Source organism: Leptodactylus fuscus, chromosome 1 (genome assembly GCF_031893055.1).
Source record: "Leptodactylus fuscus isolate aLepFus1 chromosome 1, aLepFus1.hap2, whole genome shotgun sequence".
Taxonomy (NCBI): domain Eukaryota; kingdom Metazoa; phylum Chordata; class Amphibia; order Anura; family Leptodactylidae; genus Leptodactylus; species Leptodactylus fuscus.
The window spans coordinates 219,068,225-219,089,188 of record NC_134265.1 but is presented as its reverse complement, the minus strand read 5'-3'; the positions used below and the strand labels follow the sequence as shown (position 1 = coordinate 219,089,188).

Below are 20,964 nucleotides of genomic sequence, written 5' to 3'. Positions count from 1 at the left end.
AGACAAGACGGCTAGCCTAAGTTGCCATTGATTGATTTATATGTGAACATTTCTTTTTTTATATAACACTTCCAAGTGGAAACAAGTTGTAATATAAAATGTATCAAACTCTAAAAGCAGGACCTTGTGTCAGTCAACTATAATGTTAACCAATAAAACATTTTGTACATGCTAGCCATAGTTTAAAACTTTTCCCCTACAAGATTTCTGCCATATGAAAGATAAAACATGAAACTTGCACCCTCACAGAGATATATAGTGTTAATAAAACCACGAAGAGAACAATAATCATAGTATGTATATATATATATATACGTATGTATAAAAAAAAAAAAAATAATGATATTTTCAAACATCTCTGGCAATAGTCTGCTTTTTATAGGTGCAGCGGAACAATGCCAAAAAAAAAAAAAAAATAGGTATAAAAATAGCAACTCTGGCAGTAAAATCAAACACGGGAGATCAGTTACATCAGGTAACAACCGGTGGAAGATGTACGAGGATCACCCTGCAAAATAAAATAAAGTATGTCAGGCGTTACAATGGAACCACGTATCAGAAGTGAATATGCATAGAGAAAAACACCAAAACCAAACATTTTTTTTTTCCAGATTTCATTGCTGAAAAGTTATTTACAGTTTATTAAGGTAAAGGATAAAGTAAATAAAACAAATAAAACATTCTGACTAATAACAGTATTGTCAAAGTCTGTTTAACCAATTCAGTCCTGGGCCAGACATTTTCAAGTTTTTTTTCTTATGCACAATTTTGAGGGCTACAATATTATCATTTGGGTTATAGAACAAAAAAAAAAACAAAACTTGCAAGTCTTCAGTAGGTGATACCTTTTTTAATGGCTAACTCCTAATGATGACAATATAATGTTTCAAAGCTTCCTGGCTTCGTCTTCAGATATATCTAAAAACACTTTCTGAGGGCTGCATATTTATGTACAACTGGACACATAGGGATAGGATTTCAGGGGGGGGGGGGGAGGAGAGGCTTATTACAATATACATATAAAAACAAACAATTCACAGTTCCCAGGTTCTTTATGGCTGTCTTAGTTCATTCATTTGTATAGAATGACATGAACCCATGTGATGCAATCATTCCATGATCCATAAGTAGGGTCATGGCCTTGTATTCATGAATCAGTCGCTGTTTCCTTGATTTAAAATTCCCTCTTAAAATCAAAATGTTCATGTCACTGGTGATATTATGATCTTCCTGGCAGAAAGGTTTTGGCATGGGAAGGTCCATTTTTTGTTGTTTAATTGTATGGCGATGTGAATTAATTCTCATTCTGAGTTTCTGGCCGGTCTCTCCAACATATAGATTTTCAGTGGAACATTTGGTGCACATGATCAAATACACTACATTAGGTGTGTTACAGGTGAATGTACCTGGGATTTTATTATATTTCATACCCACTGGCTAACATGGTAAAAAAAAAAAAACATTTTCCTTATACCATTTGGGTTATTTAATTTTTGCAACTTATTTGGTCACACAACGGGCTTTATTTTTATGTTTTTTATCTTTGAAAAAAATTATAAACAAAAGGAGGGAAAACATGTCTAATATTTAAATAAATTAAGTGAAAAACAAAGTGCTACAAAAAAATCTTTAAAATAGTTTTTCCATAGATATGGTAATTTTTATATGTATTGTGTTGTCAGGGGCTAGAACCTGTGATGATGACGTGTTATTGGCAAATTTTCCTTTATTTTTTACATTGTGCCCCCATAAGATAACAGACTTTTGAGAGAATCTGAACACTTTTTTTTTTTTGTGGAAAGGCTAATTTCCCCTGTAACTGGAGATCGATACTTTAGCCCCAGTTACAGGAGGAATACAGCCTCCTACCCATAACTGCTGTGCTGATCTGGGTCCTCTAGGACTCAGCAGCCCTAACAGCCTCTGATACCTGGCAGACCACTTGACCACCAGGTCAGAGGGGAGCCGCATTATGGCAGCTACCATAACGGCGTATACAAAATAATAAACCATCTGTCTTCTCTAAAGGAGGTGTAGTAACAACCGGCCCACAGTTCCTGCAAGGAAAAGCAAGACAACCGGCTATAACTATCCGGATATAAAAACCCAAAGGACGGTCCCGGAAGTGGTTAAGCATTTCAGGTTTTTAGGCTTAAACTGTATAAGTACAGTTACCTGCAGACTTAGACTATAATGGGATCCACTGGGTGTCCATCAGGTTTCTGCCGGTTTTATACAGAAACTCGCAGAGAAAAAAGTCCTCTGTACAGGACTTGAAGTCTACATAGGAGATTCCCCTGCAGATTGTAACACAGATGTGAACCTAGTCTTAGGCAGCAGATACTTTAAAGGGAGTCTATTACCCTCTGTAAGGCATTGGTTATAGTACTGTACAGAATAAAAACAGGTGTCCATCTGCACAGTCATGGCCAAAAGTTTTGAGAATGACACATATATTTTCACATGATCTGCTGCCCTCTGGTTTTTATCACATACAGAAATATAAATTGCAATCATATTATGAGTAACAAAAGCTTATATTGACAGAATGAGTTAATGCAGTAAGTCAATATTTGCAGTGTTGACCCTTCTTTTTCAGGACCTCTGCAATTCTCCCTGGCATGCTCTCAATCAACTTCTGGACCAAATCCTGACTGATAGCAGTCCATTCTTGCACAATCAATGCTTGCATTTTGTCAGAATTTGTAGGTTTTGGTTTGTCCACCCGTCTCTTGATGATTGACCACAAGTTCTCAATGGGATTAAGATCTGGGGAGTTTCCAGGCCATAGACCCAAAATCTCTATGTTTTGTTCCCTGAGCCATTTAGTTATCACCTTTGCTTTATGGCAAGGTGCTCCATCATGCTGGAAAAGGCATTGTTGATTGTCAAACTGCTCTTGGACGGTTGGGAGAATTTGATCTTGGAGGACATTCTGCTACCATTCTTTATTCATGGCTGTGTTTTTAGGCAAGACTGTGAGATTCCCTTGGCTGAGAAGCAACCCCACACATGAATGGTTTCAGGATGCTTTACAGTTGGCATGAGACAAGACTGGTGGTAGCGCTCACCTCGTCTTCTCCGAATAAACTGTTTTCCAGATGTCCCAAACAATCAAAAAGGGGATTCATCAGAGAAAATGACTTTACCCTAGTCCTCAGCAGTCCACTCCCTGTACTTTTTGCAGAATATCAGTCTGTCCCTGATATTTTTTCTGCAGAAAAGTGGCTTCTTCGCTGCCCTCCTTGAGACCAGGCCTTGCTCCAAGAGTCTCCACCTCACAGTGCGTGCAGATGCACTCACACCTGCCTGCTACCATTCCTGAGCAAGGTCTGCATTGCTGGTAGCCCGATCCCGCAGCTGAAATGCTTAAGAGACGGTCCTGGCGCTTGCTGGTCTTTCTTAGGCCCCCTGGAGCCTTTTTGCCAACAATGGAACCTCTCTCCTTGAAGTTCTTGATGATGCGATAGATTGTTGACTGAGGTGCAATCTTTCTAGCTGCGATACTCTTCCCTGTTAGGCCATTTTTGTGCAGTGCAATGATGACTGCACGTGTTTCTTTAGAGATAACCATGGTTAACAGAAGAGAAACAATGATGCCAAGCACCAGCCTCCTTTTAAAGTGTCCAATGGTGTCATTCTTACTTAATCATGACAGATTGATCTCCAGCCCTGTCCTCATCAACACCCACACCTGTGTTAATGGAGCAATCACTGAAACAATGTTAGCTGGTCCTTTTAAGGCAGGGCTGCAATGATGTTGAAATGTGTTTTGGGGGATAAAGTTCATTTTCTAGGCAAATATTGACTTTGCAAGTAATTGCTGTTAAGCTGATCACTCTTTATAACATTCTGGAGTATGTGCAAATTGCCATTAGAAAAACTGAAGCAGTAGACTTTGTAAAAATTAATATTAGGAACATTCTCAAAACTTTTGGCCATGACTGTACCTTTGAAATGTTTCTCAGGTGGTGTGTAAAAAGCAGTTTTAACAGATATGTAAATAAAGTTCACTGAGTACAGGGGGCATGGTATTTAATCCCTGAGCACAGCCATGTCACCACTTAACACCTATCCAGTCTTTTGGTTCGCCCCCTAGGCAGTGGAAGATTAGTAAGTGGACAGTTTGACTAGGCGAAAGCTGCTCCTCTCCCACAGTGAATACTTAGGTTAGTTTGAATATAACTTTATGATTTCAATAATTTATAAGGTTTATATAATTAAACATTTATATTGTCGACTCTTATCTAGGTTATATCATTTATCCAATAGTTGGCATACTTTGTGCACAATATTGATAAACCATACCCCTTTGTCGGATGAGACAAAGAATCTAAACAGCAAGTGTGGTACATAGGCTAGTTTTTTTTGTTGCAAATTAAGTCAAAATTCTGGCACATTAAGTTCAGCCTATTAATCAGACTATCTAAAAACAAACAGAGGCGTATACTACCTTGGTTTACATTATGAAAGAAGCCTACATTGGTATATTGGTAAAAACTGCTATCTTATGACAAACATTGGCAGGGTTTCCATCTGCTGATGAAGGACAAAAGAATGGACTATACGATATATTCATTTATGGTATGGCATATTGTAGTAAAATATAGTACAAAGGTTTATAGGAGGGGAAAAAAATACTAGATTCTAAGGGCAATGTATTAGTCTGTATACAGTAGGATATTTAAGACATGACTTTTTCATAAATCCATAGTTTAGGTGTAGATAAACTTTGTAATATACTTAATACAAGAAAAACGACTCCCTTATTTGCCGTCTCCTGTCACTGACAACATTAGTTCAACAATTTGGACTGCTCGGACATAAAAAGGCAATGAGCAGTGTGGAATCTGTTAAGGACACAGCCTGAAACCACCTTAAAGACATGGCCTTATTTATCAACTGTGATGTGTCAATTTACCGTATATACTCGAGTATAAGCCGAATTTTTCAGCCCAGTTTCTGTGCTGAAAAAGCCCCCCTCGGCTTATACTCGAGTCAGCAAAAATTATTATTTTTTTTATGACGGGGAGTCTATGACGAGCCACAATATCTATGTATACAATCTCCCATAAAATAGTGCAAAAAAATAAGATTAAATAAAATAAATAAAAGTTCTAAATCCCTCCTTTCCCTAAAATACATACAAGAGTAGAAAATGACTTTGAAACACAAACACATTAGGTATCCCTGTGTCTGAGAGTGCCCGGTGTACTGAATATAGGGGATCTGCAGTGCTCCTGTTCCATTGGGAAGGGGTTAATAGGAGCACTGTAGATACTCTATATTCAGCCAGGCTGAATTCCAAGTGGGGGGAAGAAAAAACAGTCCTCAAGCTCAAGGAAGGGGCAGACAGACAACCAAAACACCCCCTCCCCTTTCCCAGCATCTACTGCACCCAAAAAGTTTTAATTTTTGAAATTTTCCAGTAGCTGCTGCATTTCCCCCCCTAGGCTTATACTCGAGTCAATAAGTTTTCCCAGTTTTTTGTGGTAAAATTAGGGGCCTCGGCTTATATTCGGGTCGGCTTATACTTGAGTATATACGGTATGTTGTAATAACTTTGATAAGTTAAAATGTTAGCGATTTTTTTTTTTTATAACATATTGTACTTTTTTAGTGGTAAATTTAGTCAATATCTTGTGTTTATGAAAAATACACAATCTTCAAAGTTTGAAATTATTTGCTCTCCATGCAGAGTCAAGATTTAATCTCCAGTGGTGACAAGTAGTCTTCACTGTAAGGGACAATGAATTTGCTGAATAGCCTAACCCAGGAGCTGGTCACAGCAGCAACAGCTAACAGCTTCAAGAAAAGGTTAAAATGCCTTTTTAGAGAAAAATAGCAGTGATGATTATGGAAGTACATACAATACTAATATCCTTCAGTCTTGTCTTTTCCCACGCCCTGGGTAAACTTGATGGACATGTCTTTTTTCAACCGTATGGTTACCATGTTACTAAGGGCTCGTTCACATCTGCGCCCGATGTCCGTTCTGCAGGTTTCCGTTTCCTGCACTAAACAGACAGGAGACGGAAACCTGCAAGACTTTCAAGCCCATTCATTTGAATGGGTTTGAAAGCTGTCTGGCCGTGAGCGGCGGTGAGCGTTTTATGCTCTCCGCCGAGAAACAGTTTTTTTTTTTATCCAGACACAGTGTCGGACATGCAGTACTCTGGATAAAAAAAAAAAAAACGGTTTCGCGACGGAGAGCATAAAACGCTCACCGCCGCTTGTGGCCAGACCCGGTCTATGGTTTCCGTCTTCTTGCAGGCAGAAGACGGAAACCACAGAACGGAGACCCGAGAACCTAGCGTAAGGTGCGATGCTTATTTCTATGTAATATGCTGAAGCATAAATTACATGGAAAACACTCTAGAGCCAACCTTTGGAAGAAAGCTCTCTATAGGTCAGGGGACAACAAACTTCCAGCGCCTATGCTGGAGTCAGCACTTCAGGCACATCTACCTGGCGCAGGGCTCTCTCAGATGTGCTGCTTTAGGAGAGGTGGTACTAAGTGGGAAGGCATGAGGTGTGACTGTGTCTGGACACAAGTTAGTCTGCGCATGCCCACAGGCCACGAGAAAATGGCCGCTTACAATACTGTGCAGTCTTCTCTGCCCAATGCCTAGAAGTTACAAGCCACCACCAGAAGAGGAGGCTGAAGATGACACTGCTGACAAATATGGAGGCAGCGCTGGAGTTCTCTGGCAGCATTGGGGATGCCCCAGTGCTGTTTGAGCGCTGGGCCTGCCCCCAGTGCTACGAGAGGGCTAATTTACATGCAGAGAAAAAAAGAAAAAAAAAAAAAAAAAAAAAAAAAAAAGGGATTGTAGGCGAACGGCGGCATGGAGAAGAATAGCCTTTCTTAAGGCTATTCAGACGTGGTACCTAGAAAAAAAAATTGTGTCTGAGTGATAGAATCCTTTTAACGCTTTTTCTACGTGTCAGGGGAAAAAAAATTCCATTTTAATGATTGAATCACTTTAACTATACACTACAGACAGACTTTCTATTTTCAGACGCGAGAGCCAATTTATGGGTAAAAGCTTTATTGGAAGTTTTTCAGACATAAAGCGTATAGCCATGATTTATTTATTTATTTTTAAACTATCAACAACTAACAAAGTACTGGAGTCAAAGAGGCCTGACTTTAGATGTGGATATCGACAGCTAATGCAGCCATTTTTCCTGTACCTACTTGAACCTTTTTAAAACTTTAAGAACAAAACTGTAGGTATTGAAGAAAGAGACCTCTTGTTATAACCCATATTTTACATAAGAGTAATAATTCCAGAGAAGTTTACATTTTTATTTAAACATATTTCCGGATTTACCTGTTGGTGAAAGAGATCTTCCTCTCCAAAATCAGCTTCTTCATCCTCACCATCTTCTTCTACAGTGGACATGACAGTCTTTGTTACGGTTCTAACTGCTACTTCCTGATGAATAAGCATAAGTTAAAAAATTTTATGTGCTGAATCTATTGTGCGTGCAGTAAATTAATTTAATAATTTTATAAGTACCAATTTCATACTAAGGGCTGTCAGACAATTACCATTAGCCTGTGAAACATTCAGATTCTCCAAAAGAAAGTCGACGACCACCACCACAAAAAAAAAAAAAAACAAAACAACTTTTAGGGAGCCTTCACACGACATATACGCTCCGCTAATTCTGAACGTAAAATACGAGGAAAAAGCAGCTCCCATTGACTTGAATGGGTGCCGGCATACGAGAGCTCCACGTTGAAATCAATGGGAGGCTTTTTTCCCTATTGCTTTCAATGTGATATGTGCGTATGACATTGAAAGCAATAGGTAAAAAAGCCTTCCATTGATTTCAACGGGGAGCTCTCATATGCCGGCACCCATTCAAGTCAATGGTAGCTGCTTTTTACGCATGTTTTACATTCAGAATGAGCGGAGCGTATACTCCATGTGAAGGCTCCCTTAAACCACATATGCTGTTGTAGGACTGGTTAGCAGCAAAGTGAACAAGTGCAGTCTTGCTGCTGAGGAAGTTAAGAAATTGTGTGCCATATATAATTGTACCACGTGCACCAAACAGCACAGTGCCACACTTGCTGGAGTATCATTTTCTTTTACAGTCACTTAATTGCTGGGTGTTGTGGCAGGCGAGGCCCTAGCTTCAGAGCACAACAGCTTATTCGCATAGAAAATAAAAACTGAATTTCCCTGCAGCAAGATTGTACTTCAAAATAGGATACAATTTTCTTTTACCACCAAGAATAACTTATTTGCATATTCCTGGTGTACCCACTTGCAAAAAAATATATTATAATAATAAAAAAAATCTGACTGTTCTACAGCCTGCCTCACACTGCTTTATCATGGACTGTCAGGAGAAAGAGAGCGAGAGAGAGAGAGAATCTACTTTGTGTTGGTCAATTCCATATAAGCTTGTCAGTTTTCAACGGACTAAATAAAGCCAATCAATCCAAATCAACCCATCTGTTGATGGGTTCCTAAGGAATTAAAGTGTATATTTCATTCAGGTTAGTTCTGCTACATCTGTATGAGTGTGTATGTATAAAGACTCTGTACTCTTGTAGAAGAGGGAAGACCAGCTGTTCGTAGCTACCAATAAGTACACATATGCAGCCAGTTACTGTATACTCTATAATCATACGATCACTAGTGGCCACATGCACCTACTGGCACATAAGCATGAACTTTAGTTGCTGACCTGGACCTTGTACAGGTGGTCGGTGACAGAAGGATACTGTCTGTGGTGAGCTTCATGCTGGATAACTCTTAGCCCATGTATGAGACCGTGATAGCACTGAAGAGTATTGTCAGTGACCAACTGTTTCACCCCAAGAGTAAGGAGGAGCGCTATTGGAGGTCCTTCCTCCCAAACGTGGTCAGGCTGTATAATCAACATCAGGCTAAGGTCGGATTCACATCTGCGCCCCGGCCTCCGTTATGCGGGTTTCTGTTTCCTGCCTGAAACTGGACAGAAGATGGAAACCTGCATTCAAATCCATTCATTTGAATGGGTCTGGAAAGTGTCGGGCCATGAGCGCCGGTGAGCATTTTGTGCTCTCCGCGGCAAAAGTTTTTTTGTTTGTTTGTTTTTTTTAACCGGACACAAAGTCGGACATGCAGTACTTAGTGTCCGGTTAAAAAAAAAAAACAAAACAAAAAAAACTGTTTAGCCACAGAGAACAGAAAACGCTCACCGGAGCTCATGGCCGGACACTGTCTGTTGGGTTTCCGTTTTCTGCAGACAGAAGACGGAAACCCGACAGACTAAGATCGGGTGCAGATGTGAATGAGCCCTAAGCGAAGATCACTCCACACAGAGAACTAAATGATCCGGAGTCTTTTTCTTTTTAGTTGCCAAGACTCCTAGTATCCTTTTTTATCTGCTGTTGTCATAGGTGGTCTTGAAATATATTACTGTATTATCCATGTTGTTGTAACACTGAATTTGACCATGGTGGGGCTATTAAAGGATCTTATACCTTATCAAGCACAGATGAGGCTCAGCAATTACCCAGTTTGCAATCTGCATGGTAAGTCCCAAAGTAGCAAGTCGCAGTCAAAAAACCGCTGCAGTTAAGGACAGTGGCAGAAATGCATTGCAGTTAAAGGGGCTCTATCCCTGGGAAAAGTCATTTCTATCTAATCACATGCTTGCACAGGCTTTAGAAAGTCTATTCCACACTTACCTTTTGTATGTAGATTGCCTCAGTGGTGTCTGAATAAGTCAGTTTTTATTCATATGCTAATGAGCTTCCAGCCAGCTCAGGAAGTTCCCAGCAGCCTCCTCTCTCCCATTATCTTCTATGTGTGTGAAGCAAACAGGAAGCGAGTCAGCAGCAGCAGCAGCGGTCTCCCATAGAAAACAGCAGAGAGAGGTGTGCACCATCTATCGTGCACTAGTCTAATTAGCATATGGATATAAAAACGGACTTATTCAGAAACCACTGAGGCAATCTGTATACTAAAGGTAAGTGTGAAATAGACTTTCTAAAGGCTATGCAAAGGTGTGATTGGTTAAAAATGACTTTTCCTAGTGATAGAGCCCCTTTAAGGAAGAGCCAAAAGCACGCAAGAAGAAAAATGGGCTTTATTAACTAAAATTATGGTCCAGCGCCAGGGGCCCCAGAGGCAGAACCAACAGCTTTTACTACTCCTAGTGGCCAGGTCTAAACTCATGGTGCTGTGTCCCTCAATGAAATAAGCAAGAAATTTAAACTTAAAGAGGTTTGTGTTGTGTTTGTTGCAATTTACTTTCACAAAGCAAATATCTGATTCATGGTAATTAATAAAATGTGTGTATTTAGGCAATAAAATTACCTAAATGCACAAAAATGCTTAAAGAGGACCTCCCATCATCCCCTTAACTCAGCATCTGTTATCAGATGCTACGCCACTAATTCTGTCACACTTGGAATTTTTGCTCTAGCACCTACCATTCCCGAGCAATCAATACAGTTAGTTTTGATGCCCAATATTGCCATTGAGGTTCTGTACTGTTAGAAGGCAATTTTACCCATCACACTGGTTTCAGAAAATTAGGAGAATGTATATTCCTTGATTTTCCAAGCCCTGCAGCTGTCCTATCCAACCCACTTAAAATTGCTGTATGTCAAGTTGTATATCACTTACAATTGTAATATTGATGTTAAAGCTCCCACTACTGACTATCTTTGATCGTTTGACAACCAGATCTCTGGTTTCTGAAATGTCAATGCAATACGTCCTTGGCAGCAAAAAGGTTAAAAGCATAAGCAATATTATTGCAATTAGAAAACTATTTCAGTGACTTCGTTGGGCTGCTATACCATAAACACTGACAATTTACAACACATTTTCACATTAGGGCTAGTTCACACGTAAAAACCACCTGGCTTATTTTGGTCCTGAAAAAAAAAAACTGCTTCCTAATTAGGAAGGGGATTTTTGACCTTGAGGCGTTTTTGGTAAAAACTGCTTCAGAAAATGCCAGGCGGTTTTCCCCTCCCCTAAAGTGAATGGAGTGTAAAAAAAAAAAAATGCAGAAAAAAAAAAAGACCACCATTGTATGGAGGCAGATTTTTCAGGCGAAATCTGCCTCATTGCCCCCATGTGAACTAGCCCTAACAGAGTAGTATGACTAATTGTACACATGTATAAAGTTTATTAAGCAATTGTTTTGACTGACCTCCTCATCACTGTTCACCAGGGAGATTTTGATACTGCTGTCTGTTTCCCAGGAACTCTGGTTTTTCCAAACCAAAATCGAAGGAGGGCTATGGCTCACCCCAGCATCAGCACTGTATATCTAGAAGAGAATCATTTACAATTTTATACAATTTTTTTTAAAAAAGCATTAACAAAATACAAAAACATGTTTTCCACTTTCCCAAATAAAATCTTCTTTAATCTTTGACACCAAAAGATAAAGATTACCCTTACCAATAATTGCATTCCCCTCTCCACTGGATCCTGGCCAAATTGACATGTACAGTGACTTGTAAAGTATTCATACTCCTTGAACTTTTTCACATTTTGTCACCTTACAACCACAAACTTAAATGTATTTTATTGAGATTTAAGTGATAGACCAACACAAAGTAGTAGATAATTGTGAAGTGGAAGGAAAATGATACAAGGTTTTCAAAATTTTAATCAAATAAAAATCTGAAAAGTGTGACATGCAAAAGTATTTAGCCCCCTGTACTCTGATACCCCGAAATAAAATCCAGTGCAATCAAATAGTCTTCAGAGTCCAGCTGTAATTTAGTCTCTGTATAAATACACCAGTTATGTGAAGGCCTCAGTGGTTTGTTAGAGAACACTAGTGAACAAACAGCATCATGAAGACCAAGGAATTCACCAGACAGGTCAGAGATAAAGTTGTGGAGAAGTTTAAAGCAGGGTTAGGTTATAAAAACATATCCCAAGCAGCACTGTTTAATCCATCATCCAAAAATGAAAAAAGTATTCTACAACTTCAAACTTTTTATCAAAACATGGCTATCCACCTAAACTAATAGATTTACCAAGAGCATCACTGGTCAGAGAAGAAGCCCCTGGTCACTCCGGAGGAGCTGCAAAAATGAGCTCAGGTGGGAGTATCTGTCCACAGGACAACTATAACTTGTGCACTTCACAAATCTGGCCTTTATGGAAGATTGACAAGAAGAAACCCATTGTTGAAAGAAAGCAGCAATAGGGAAGTAGTGGAAATGGTGCTCACAGGTCAGAAAGGCAAATGTTGGCTCATTGAAGTTTATTCAGAAGCAAGCACTTACTTCTCAATAAACTTCAGTGAACCAACATGTGCCTTTCTCACCTGTGAGCGCCACTTCCACTACTTTCCCTATTGCTGCCGTCTACTCCCTTAGAATTCGGTGCCTGTGAGGTGTGCTGCCCCCTCCGCCTGGTCATTCAACTCCAATACGTAGTTGTGAACGGTTCCCAACTGGTACAGGTAAGAGGCTATTTGGTCTTAACCATTCCAAACTGGTTTTCACGGTAATACTACACTATAAGGTTGCTCGGTGTCTTGTTTTTCTTCTTTTGAATTGTTGAAAGAAAGACATAAGAAGTGCTGTTTGCCACAGCCATATAAGGGACACAGCAAACTTGTGGAAGAAGGTGCTCCGGTCAAATGAAATTAAACTTGAACTTTTTGGCCTAAATATAAAGCGACAAATGTGAAAAAGTAATACTACTCATCACCCTGAGCACACTATCTCCATTGTGAAGAAAGGTGGTGGCAGCACAATGCTGTAGGGATGGTTTTCTTCAGCAGGGACAGGGAAGCTTGTCAGAATTGATAGGAAGATGGATGTAACTAAATACAGGGCAATCCTGGAAGAAAACATGCTGGAGGATGCAAGAGATTTGAGACTAGGAAGGAGATCCACCTTCCAGCAAGACAATGACCCTATACAAGGCTGGCTCCAGGTTTCTGTGGGCCCCTGGGCGACAGCCTCAGTGGGCCCCTTTTTGGAGCAACCCATGCGCAAATGGGTGTTTCTTTTGCTGAGGCGGACCTACTGGAGTGGAGTGTAATACAGTCCATTCCATACAAGTAGATACAACCTGTTCAGACATTTGCCTTTGATTCCAATCAGAGATTGATTGCTAGCAGAAAAAGGAACCCACTGAAGTCAATGGAGGCTTTTTTCAGTGCTGAAATTCCACACTATTTTCCTCCATGTGAATGGACCCTTTAGAGCAGTCCTTTCTAATGCTGTGACCCCGCAATACAGTTCCTCATGTTGTGATGATCCCATTCAGTTTGGAACGCCGTTCATAACAGCGTGTTCCAGCTGAATAGCGCTGCTGCAGACGGTAACACGGCTTCTCAGTGGCTAAAGCCATCGGAAATATGTATTTTCTGATGGCTTTAGGCATACCTCCCAACTTTTGAAGATCAGAAAGAGGGACAAAATGTGTGCTGCGCCGTGGCAAATTTAGCTCATCCCACTTTTATGTTGACTCCGCCCATTTTTCATGTGCCCTTACACAGTATAATAAATGTGCAAAAAGAGAAAAACATGGCCCACACATCCCGACCTTATACATTGATCTAGTGCTTCTCAGCAAGTTTTACAATACCGAACATGAGGTTCTTAGTATACATATTGATCAATGTGCATAAGCCCACTAGCCACTTCATGGCGACCTCTTTATAGTGGGTCCCTACTCTACTGAGCGTTGCACTGCGACCACCACAACCGTAACACAGTGCCCACGACCCAGTGTTCCGGCAACACTCCTGCCACCAGACCAAGCCCCCAGGATCTGGGCCGCGGCGTCCCACAGGCACAGCGCCACAGGAGCTTGGTCTGGTGGCAGGGGTGTTGCCGGATCACTGGGTTGCTCACCCTGCGGGCGCTGTGTTTCGGTTGTGGCGGTCACAGGTCAGTGCCGCGCCCAGTAGAGTAGGGACCAACTATAAAGAGGTCGCCATGAAGTGGCTAGTGGGCTTATGCACATTGATCAATATGTATACTAAGAACCTCATGTTCGGTATTGTAAAATTTGCTGAGAAGCACTAGATCAATGTATAAGGTCGGGATGTGCGGGCCATGTTTTTCTCTTTTTGTACTTACACAGTATAATCCTCCTAGTGTCACCCATACATTATATGTCCCCTCGCCATCTCTCCCCCAGTTTCATATAACCCCTTCATCTGCCCCCAGTTTCATGTCCCCCCCCACCTCTGCCCCCAGTCATGCAGTCCCCCGCCTCCCTCATCTGCCCACAGTTTCATGTCCCTCCATCTCTGCCCCCAATGTCGTGCCATTCCCCCCCCCTTCATCTGTAGTTTCATGCTGTCCCCCCCCCCCCCCTTTCATCTGTCCCAGTTTCATGGGCCCCCTTCATTATGTTCCACCTTAATGTTTGAAAAAAAAACAAAAACACTTACTCACCTTCCAACGCTCCCCCACCGCTCTCTCCGCGGTCTCGCTCACTCACATAGTTGTAGGCGCGATGTGACATCACCACATCGCGGCTACACATGCAAAAGACGGAGTGCAGCGTTAAATCAGGAGCTGAGCTGTGACAGCTCCTGCTTTAATCACCTGTGTGTTCAACTCAAAATGTGTTGGGACATTTTGCACTGGCTTTACTATTACCGTAGAGATTGGGCAGTCCGTGCTGGTACCATAATGTCTGCACCAATATTTCTAATTTCTTTAGGTGAGAATATTTACCTTATCAAGTTTCACAGTTTTGTTTGTATTCAGGTCCTTAAATTTCCGTTCCCTCCCTCCTGTAATCCTATCCCTATGTGTCCTGTTGTACATAAATATGCAGCCTCTACAGAGTGTTTTTTAGTTATATCTGAAGAAGAAGCTCAGAGGAAAGCTTCGAAACGTCATATTCTGTCATCATTATGAGTTAGCCATTAAAAAAGGTATCACCTACTGAAGACTTGCAAAGTTTTTTTTGTTTTTTAAGTTTTGTTTGTGACATCACAATTATCTGTGTGTTACCATAACATTTTGGAGTTTTTTTGTTTTTTTTTTAAATAAAAATATCTTCTGTGAGAATAAACATATGAGATCTACTTTCCAGTTCCTCTCATAGCACGAGTAAGGGGCACATTTTGCCCTTAAAAGTGTAGGCTATTTTTTGTTTGGATTTTTAATGTTGAATCAAAAGTTATTTTTAAATAATATAGATGGGACTGCTATAATTTTTTTTTATCACCATTTAAACTTAATTATTGCATGACACTCCATGAGGTCCAAGGAGTTGTTTCCGTGCACCATAGATATATTTATGGGCGAGCAGTGAGATTTTTCTTTTTTTTTTTTTTTAAATTTAAATATTGTCTGTGGTAAAGATGAAATGCTTTGATTTTTTTTTTCCTAGTATCAACGCGAGAACTTTTCTTAGCCCTAAAGGACCATCTCTGTTGGTATTATTTTTGCTCCAGTAGGAACTGCTGTCTTTCAGAACCTTCGACAAGATATTATCGAGATATGAGCCAAACATCCTCTCCAATTCACCAGATATACATATTCGCTTACTCTTGGAGGAGCGGCTAGGATGTCTTCTCTTGGATTAGCCGCAACTAAATGGCTCTCTAACGCTAGGTTCACACTATCATTTGGGTTTCCATTCTTCAGGTCTACTTGGGGACCAAAAAAACAGAAACACAATCCACTTAAACTGTAACCTGCTTTCAGGACTTTGCTCTCCAAATTTTTCAAGCAGATTCAGGGACAGAATTCTATACGGAAACCAAGCACTGGTGTGAACCCAGACAAAGTGCTAGTAAACTTTATGAATGGATTTTGGTATCCATTTATGTAAGTGTAGAGGTATGCAGTGCTGTAATGAACTAAAAACCAGGACGTGAAGGAAAGGGAGTAAGAAGGGCAACTGAAATCCTGAAAGGAGAAAAAAAAAAAAAAACTCCTTTAGGGCTAGTTCACACGTGAACAAAGGGGCGGATTTTGACAGCGGATTTCGCTTCAAAATCCGCCCCTTTACAATGGTGGTCTATGTAGACCACCGGGGTTTTTTTTTTTCCGCTAGCGGCGGGCTGCCGCTAGCGGAGAAAAGAAAGGACATGCCCTTTCTTCAGGCGGAAGCCGCACGGGCTCAGCCGTGCAGCTTCCGCCCCCGGCAGCTCCCTCCTATGTCGGCTCATTCATTTGAGCCGACAGCGGAGGGGAAAGCCGCGACTGCGATGGTCGCGGCAGGCGGGTTTTGACAAGAGAGAGACTCGGCTCACCGCGTCTCTCTCCGTGTCAAAACCCGCACGGGCAGTTCACGTGTGAACTGACCCTTAGGCCAGGGTCCCACGGGACGCAAATGCCACGATTTGCCCACCATGGGGAAAATCGCAACATTTTACAGTAAGGGCAAAGTGAATCCCAATCTAGCGAATCCCAAGCCCACTTTGAGGTAAAAACTGTAGTGCGGTCAATTATACCTACAAAAACTCTGAACTTTCTAAAGCGCTGCAGGAAGAACCATGAAGTGTTGCCTTCGCGGTTGTTCCTGGAGCGCTTTTTTTTTTTTTTTTGCTGTGTGACATCCTGAGGCCCCAGATTGTGAAAGAGCTGTTTTCTGTTGCACATTTAGCTGTAGGTCTTTGTTTTGTTTTTAAACAAAGCCAAGAGTGGATTGTGGGTGAGGGAGAAATATAAGCGTTTCCTAGATATTTTCCATTCCCTCTGTCGCTGCTAGGTTTGATACAAGGGGCCTTAGCCTAAAGTTTTTTTGTTTGTTTTTTTTTATTGGGCCATGCCCTTAAAACCTTTGAGAGTTTGCAAAAGACTTGACTAATCCATGTGAGGGTATGTATTTTCGAAAACTCAATTGATCATGCATTTCACTTTAGCATTTCTTACACAGACTACCTACCTTGACAGACTGGCCTGCTTTTAGGACATACTTTGGTGTGAATTTATATACCACACTTTCTTGGTCTCCAATGCTCAAGTGAAGTCTCCAGCTGCCTAGAGATCGATCCTATAAGGAAAGTTTAAACTTTTAATTATGCATGTGAATACGGTCTGACTAACTTACTGAATAGGTTTGTGCAATGCAAGACCAAGTTCATATCCAAACCAGGTTTGTTTGTTTTTCAGCTACAGGAACACAAACACACTAACAGAAACCTATTTGACAGATGTATTATTTATGTTGAACTTCAACAGTGGCCAAAATTCTGTGACATGGCGGGACATAGACAAAGTGCCCAAAAATAATTAGAACATTTTTACCTCAATTGCAATTAATGAACAATTGAATGTGAATTTATTTAGATCATAATTACTCAGCCCTACAGTCTCTAGCTACCCATGTGATGCTGTGCTGAGGCAACATGTTACTGAAACAAAAACAAAAGCACAGAGAGAGAAAGGGAATAGGGGAAACCTAAAAATAATAATTAATCTTTTTAGAAGCAGAGATCTAGTTGCATTGCAGTATACATAAAAGAAAAACAAAAAACAAAACACAAACATTAAGAACACTGAAAGAGGACCTTTCACCACTCCAAGCCTATGCAGCTTTCTGCACCATGTTATAGGCGCTGCTGCACAGACTCTGGTGCACTTTGAATTATCTCACTAGCCCCCCTCGTTTTAGAGCTCTGAGCCCCGTTAATTCTGAGAACACGCAGCTGGAAGCAGCTCAGACACTGTCCAATGCTAATTGGACAGTGTCAGACTGACGTAGCTCTTGCCTTTATAGTCAGAAACGCCCTTCTGACACTGAACGGCTTCATTAACATACAGGGCGCCAGAATTAACGGGGCTCAGAGCTCCAAAACGAGGGGGGCTAGGGAGATAATTCAAAGTGCACCAGAGTCTGTGCAGCAGCGCCTATAACATGGGGCAGAAAGCTGCACAGGCTTGGAGTGGTGAAAGGTCCTCTTTAATGATATAAATGAGAAATAGGTTATGGCGGTCTGAGAATGGCAACATAAAAAGCACTGAAAACAATCAAAATCTGTCTACTCAATAGATTCCAGTTTTTATGTGCTCAGCACTGATTTGATTCAGTAGTGATCTGAAGAGGTTCTTTAAGTACACAACTACTATCATTCCAGGCAGGTAGTATGTGCAGAGCTCAGACAAAATAGAAACAATACAGGATAGAGTCAATACAATCAATACTCACCTCATCAGAATTATTTTTCAGATGAATAAACTTTCCTTCCTGGTCAATCTCCTCTACAGTGATGCTACCAGTTGCAGTGGATTGTTGTGACATATGAAACTTGCTACTAGTGCTTCGTTCAGTAGCACTGCTTGAAGCATGAGGCAGTCTTAGAAAGCTAGCAGAAGACTGAATATTGGTAGCTTCTTCACTTTCTGCTTCCATACGCTTTCTTTTGTTGCGAGACTGGCGGGTGGTGGCAGAGCTGCTACTTGAAGTGGCTCGAGATACTGTGACATGAGAATGTGGGCTTGGTGATAATTTCAACCTTAAAAATCAATTTTTAAACATAATTAGTAGTGATAGATTACAAAATATCAGGGGGGGGGGGGGGGGAAACACCAAGGGAAACAAATCCTACAAAATAAAGCTCACCCATTTCTTGACTCTAATCTTACAAAGGTTACATGCGTAGGAAAAGCTTACCAGCTCATTTTCTGCATTCGATAAGCTTACACTGGATAAGCACTAGGGATGAGCGAGTAGTATTCGATCGAATACCTCCCCTGCATAGATATTGGTGTAAAAAAAAACAAAAACCAGGGAAGGTGGGAGGGGCATCGAATTATTACTGCATTTACCAAGTGGTATTCGATCGAGTACACCAATAACTATGCTGGGGAGGTATTCTATCGAATACTACTCGCTCATCTCTAGTAAACACAAGAAGCTAAGTAATGTGACTTCTAGCCATCTGGTAGTCTCTGCAAATCTATTAATTGGGACACCAATTAATAGACTATTCAACAGGGCGATTTTACAGATAACCGTGTACGAGCGTTTATTGGCCCTATTAAACAAACTGATTATTATGATCAATCACCCGGATGAACAAGCACTTGATCCTTCATCGGCACAATTAATTAGGCATTTTACCTCGATTACTACTGTGAATATTTAGGTCACACCTCTTTACAGTTTGAGTATGTGTTGACACATCGGTTTTGTTCAGATTGAACACAGCTGAAAAATCTGCGATATACTCAGAGTATAATAGCAGTTCCAATTTGGACAACTCTGTTGGAATGACAATGCAGGTACGACCTCGCAAATATTGTAATAACTGAACCGAAATAACAGACGTGAACAAATAACACCTGTTAGGGCGGGTTCACACCTGTGCTCGTCGTCCAGAAGACGCACACGGGTGGTCACCTTTGCAAACCCATTCAAGTCAATGGGTTTGAAAGCTAACCGCCAGGTTTCCGTCTTCTGTCCAGTTTCGCGGGGAAGACTACAAAACTGGACAACAAGCACAGTTGTGAACCCGCCCTTATCCTGGTTGATTGCTTTCAGTTATTTTTTTGATCGCCCAGTCCTCTTAATGCCAGAATAGGTTTATTACACATGTGCTCTAGTATCTTGCCAGTTCCTGTGTATTTTTATAGGGGCCTGATGTGTACACTGTCCATTGTACGATTACAAAAGGACGTTTCATGTCCTTGGAGATGGGCACCGAATTTAACAGTGCCAGAGATATTGGTGGCATTACTTTTGGCACAGATATCCCTCTATTGTCAGAAGGGAGGGCCTTACAGACTAGAGTACTGTCAGGGGTACATTCCTCACAGCCCAGTTATGACACTAAGTCTTATAGGCCTGCCCTTCTGACAATGGCGAGATATCAGTGCCAAAACTAACGGCACCAATCTCTCTGGCACCCTGGTGGCATACAAGCAAAGCGCTCTGTCGGCTTTCTAGCAGTATATAATACTGCCCATCTCAGAGGACGATTCAATATACTTTATTTGTTATAGATGCTTATTAATGGGTTGTGGGGTTGTTTTTTGTTATTGAAAGCAAATAAGGGAATTCATTGTCACATTCTAATAAGCCATAATGTTGACATACAAGGGATCGTTTTTGGCTTAACGAGTTTACTTTTCTATTGCACCATTTTTAGAAACAGCATATTAGCTTATTGATCAGATTGAAGCAATGTGACCAAAACAGAAAATTTAGGGGTTTGTTTGGTTTTTTTTTCTTTACAGTGCAAATATTACTTTTTTTTGGTTTTTAAATTTACAATTAGTCCCATACTGGAATGACACTATTGCTACTAAAAAGTATGATGCTGCTGTATTCCTATAAATTACATTATGCAAACTGAGTGAAAGCATAACTATAATTTGCCACAGAGATACTTGTGAGTGTGATGTAGGGGCCCTTCAGTAGTACCAAGTCACCATGGCAGGGGGCTAATGAGTGTGAAAATACAAAGAGACCCTCTTTGATGCCACCATTTTTGAAGTCAAAAGTGCTAAATCGGCTTTTTTTTTTTTTTTTTCCCACTGTTTTGCCTCTTATAAAAATTTGAATAAAAGGTTATCAAAGTAATAATTCCCCAAAATGATATAACAAAGTACACCTGATCCCGCGCAAAAAAAAAAAAAAAAAAAACGCCCTATACATCCGCGTACACAGAAGTATTAAAAAAGTTACGGTGTCAAAATATGGCGTCTTTTAGAGGGGAAAAAAAATGTAAAAAAATTTGGCAGTTTTGGATTTTTATTGATTGGTTAAAATGAAAATAAAAACATAAATTTGGTATCTTTGGAATCATACTGAAACATAGAATACAGGGGACATGTCATTTAGGCTGCACAGTGAACGCCGTAAAAATGAAACCCGTAAGAAAATTGCACAAATGCACGTTTTCTTCAAATCCACCCCATTCTGAATTTTTTTCCTGCTTACCAGTGCATTGTACAGAGTAGTAAGTGATAGCATCATGAAGAAAAATTTGTCCCACAAACATTAAAGGGATTCTACCACTAAAACACATTTTTTTCTAGTTAACACGTCGGAA

At 40.6% G+C, this 20,964-nt stretch overlaps 1 protein-coding gene across 1 annotated transcript in view; it reads right to left on the bottom strand.

Moving 5' to 3' along the window:
- Positions 1 to 418: 418 nt before the first annotated feature.
- The window catches only part of LMNB2 (lamin B2), a 40,772-nt gene continuing 20,226 nt past the window's right edge, over positions 419 to 20,964 (bottom strand). The window contains exons 8-12 of the mRNA XM_075283308.1: positions 18,117 to 18,423; positions 16,854 to 16,961; positions 11,176 to 11,295; positions 7,338 to 7,442; positions 419 to 508 (exon numbers count right to left, since the gene is read on the bottom strand). Of these exons, the coding sequence (XP_075139409.1) occupies positions 467 to 508; positions 7,338 to 7,442; positions 11,176 to 11,295; positions 16,854 to 16,961; positions 18,117 to 18,423 (682 nt within the window). The 3' untranslated portion in view covers positions 419 to 466. The remainder of the gene's footprint in view (positions 509 to 7,337; positions 7,443 to 11,175; positions 11,296 to 16,853; positions 16,962 to 18,116; positions 18,424 to 20,964) is intronic.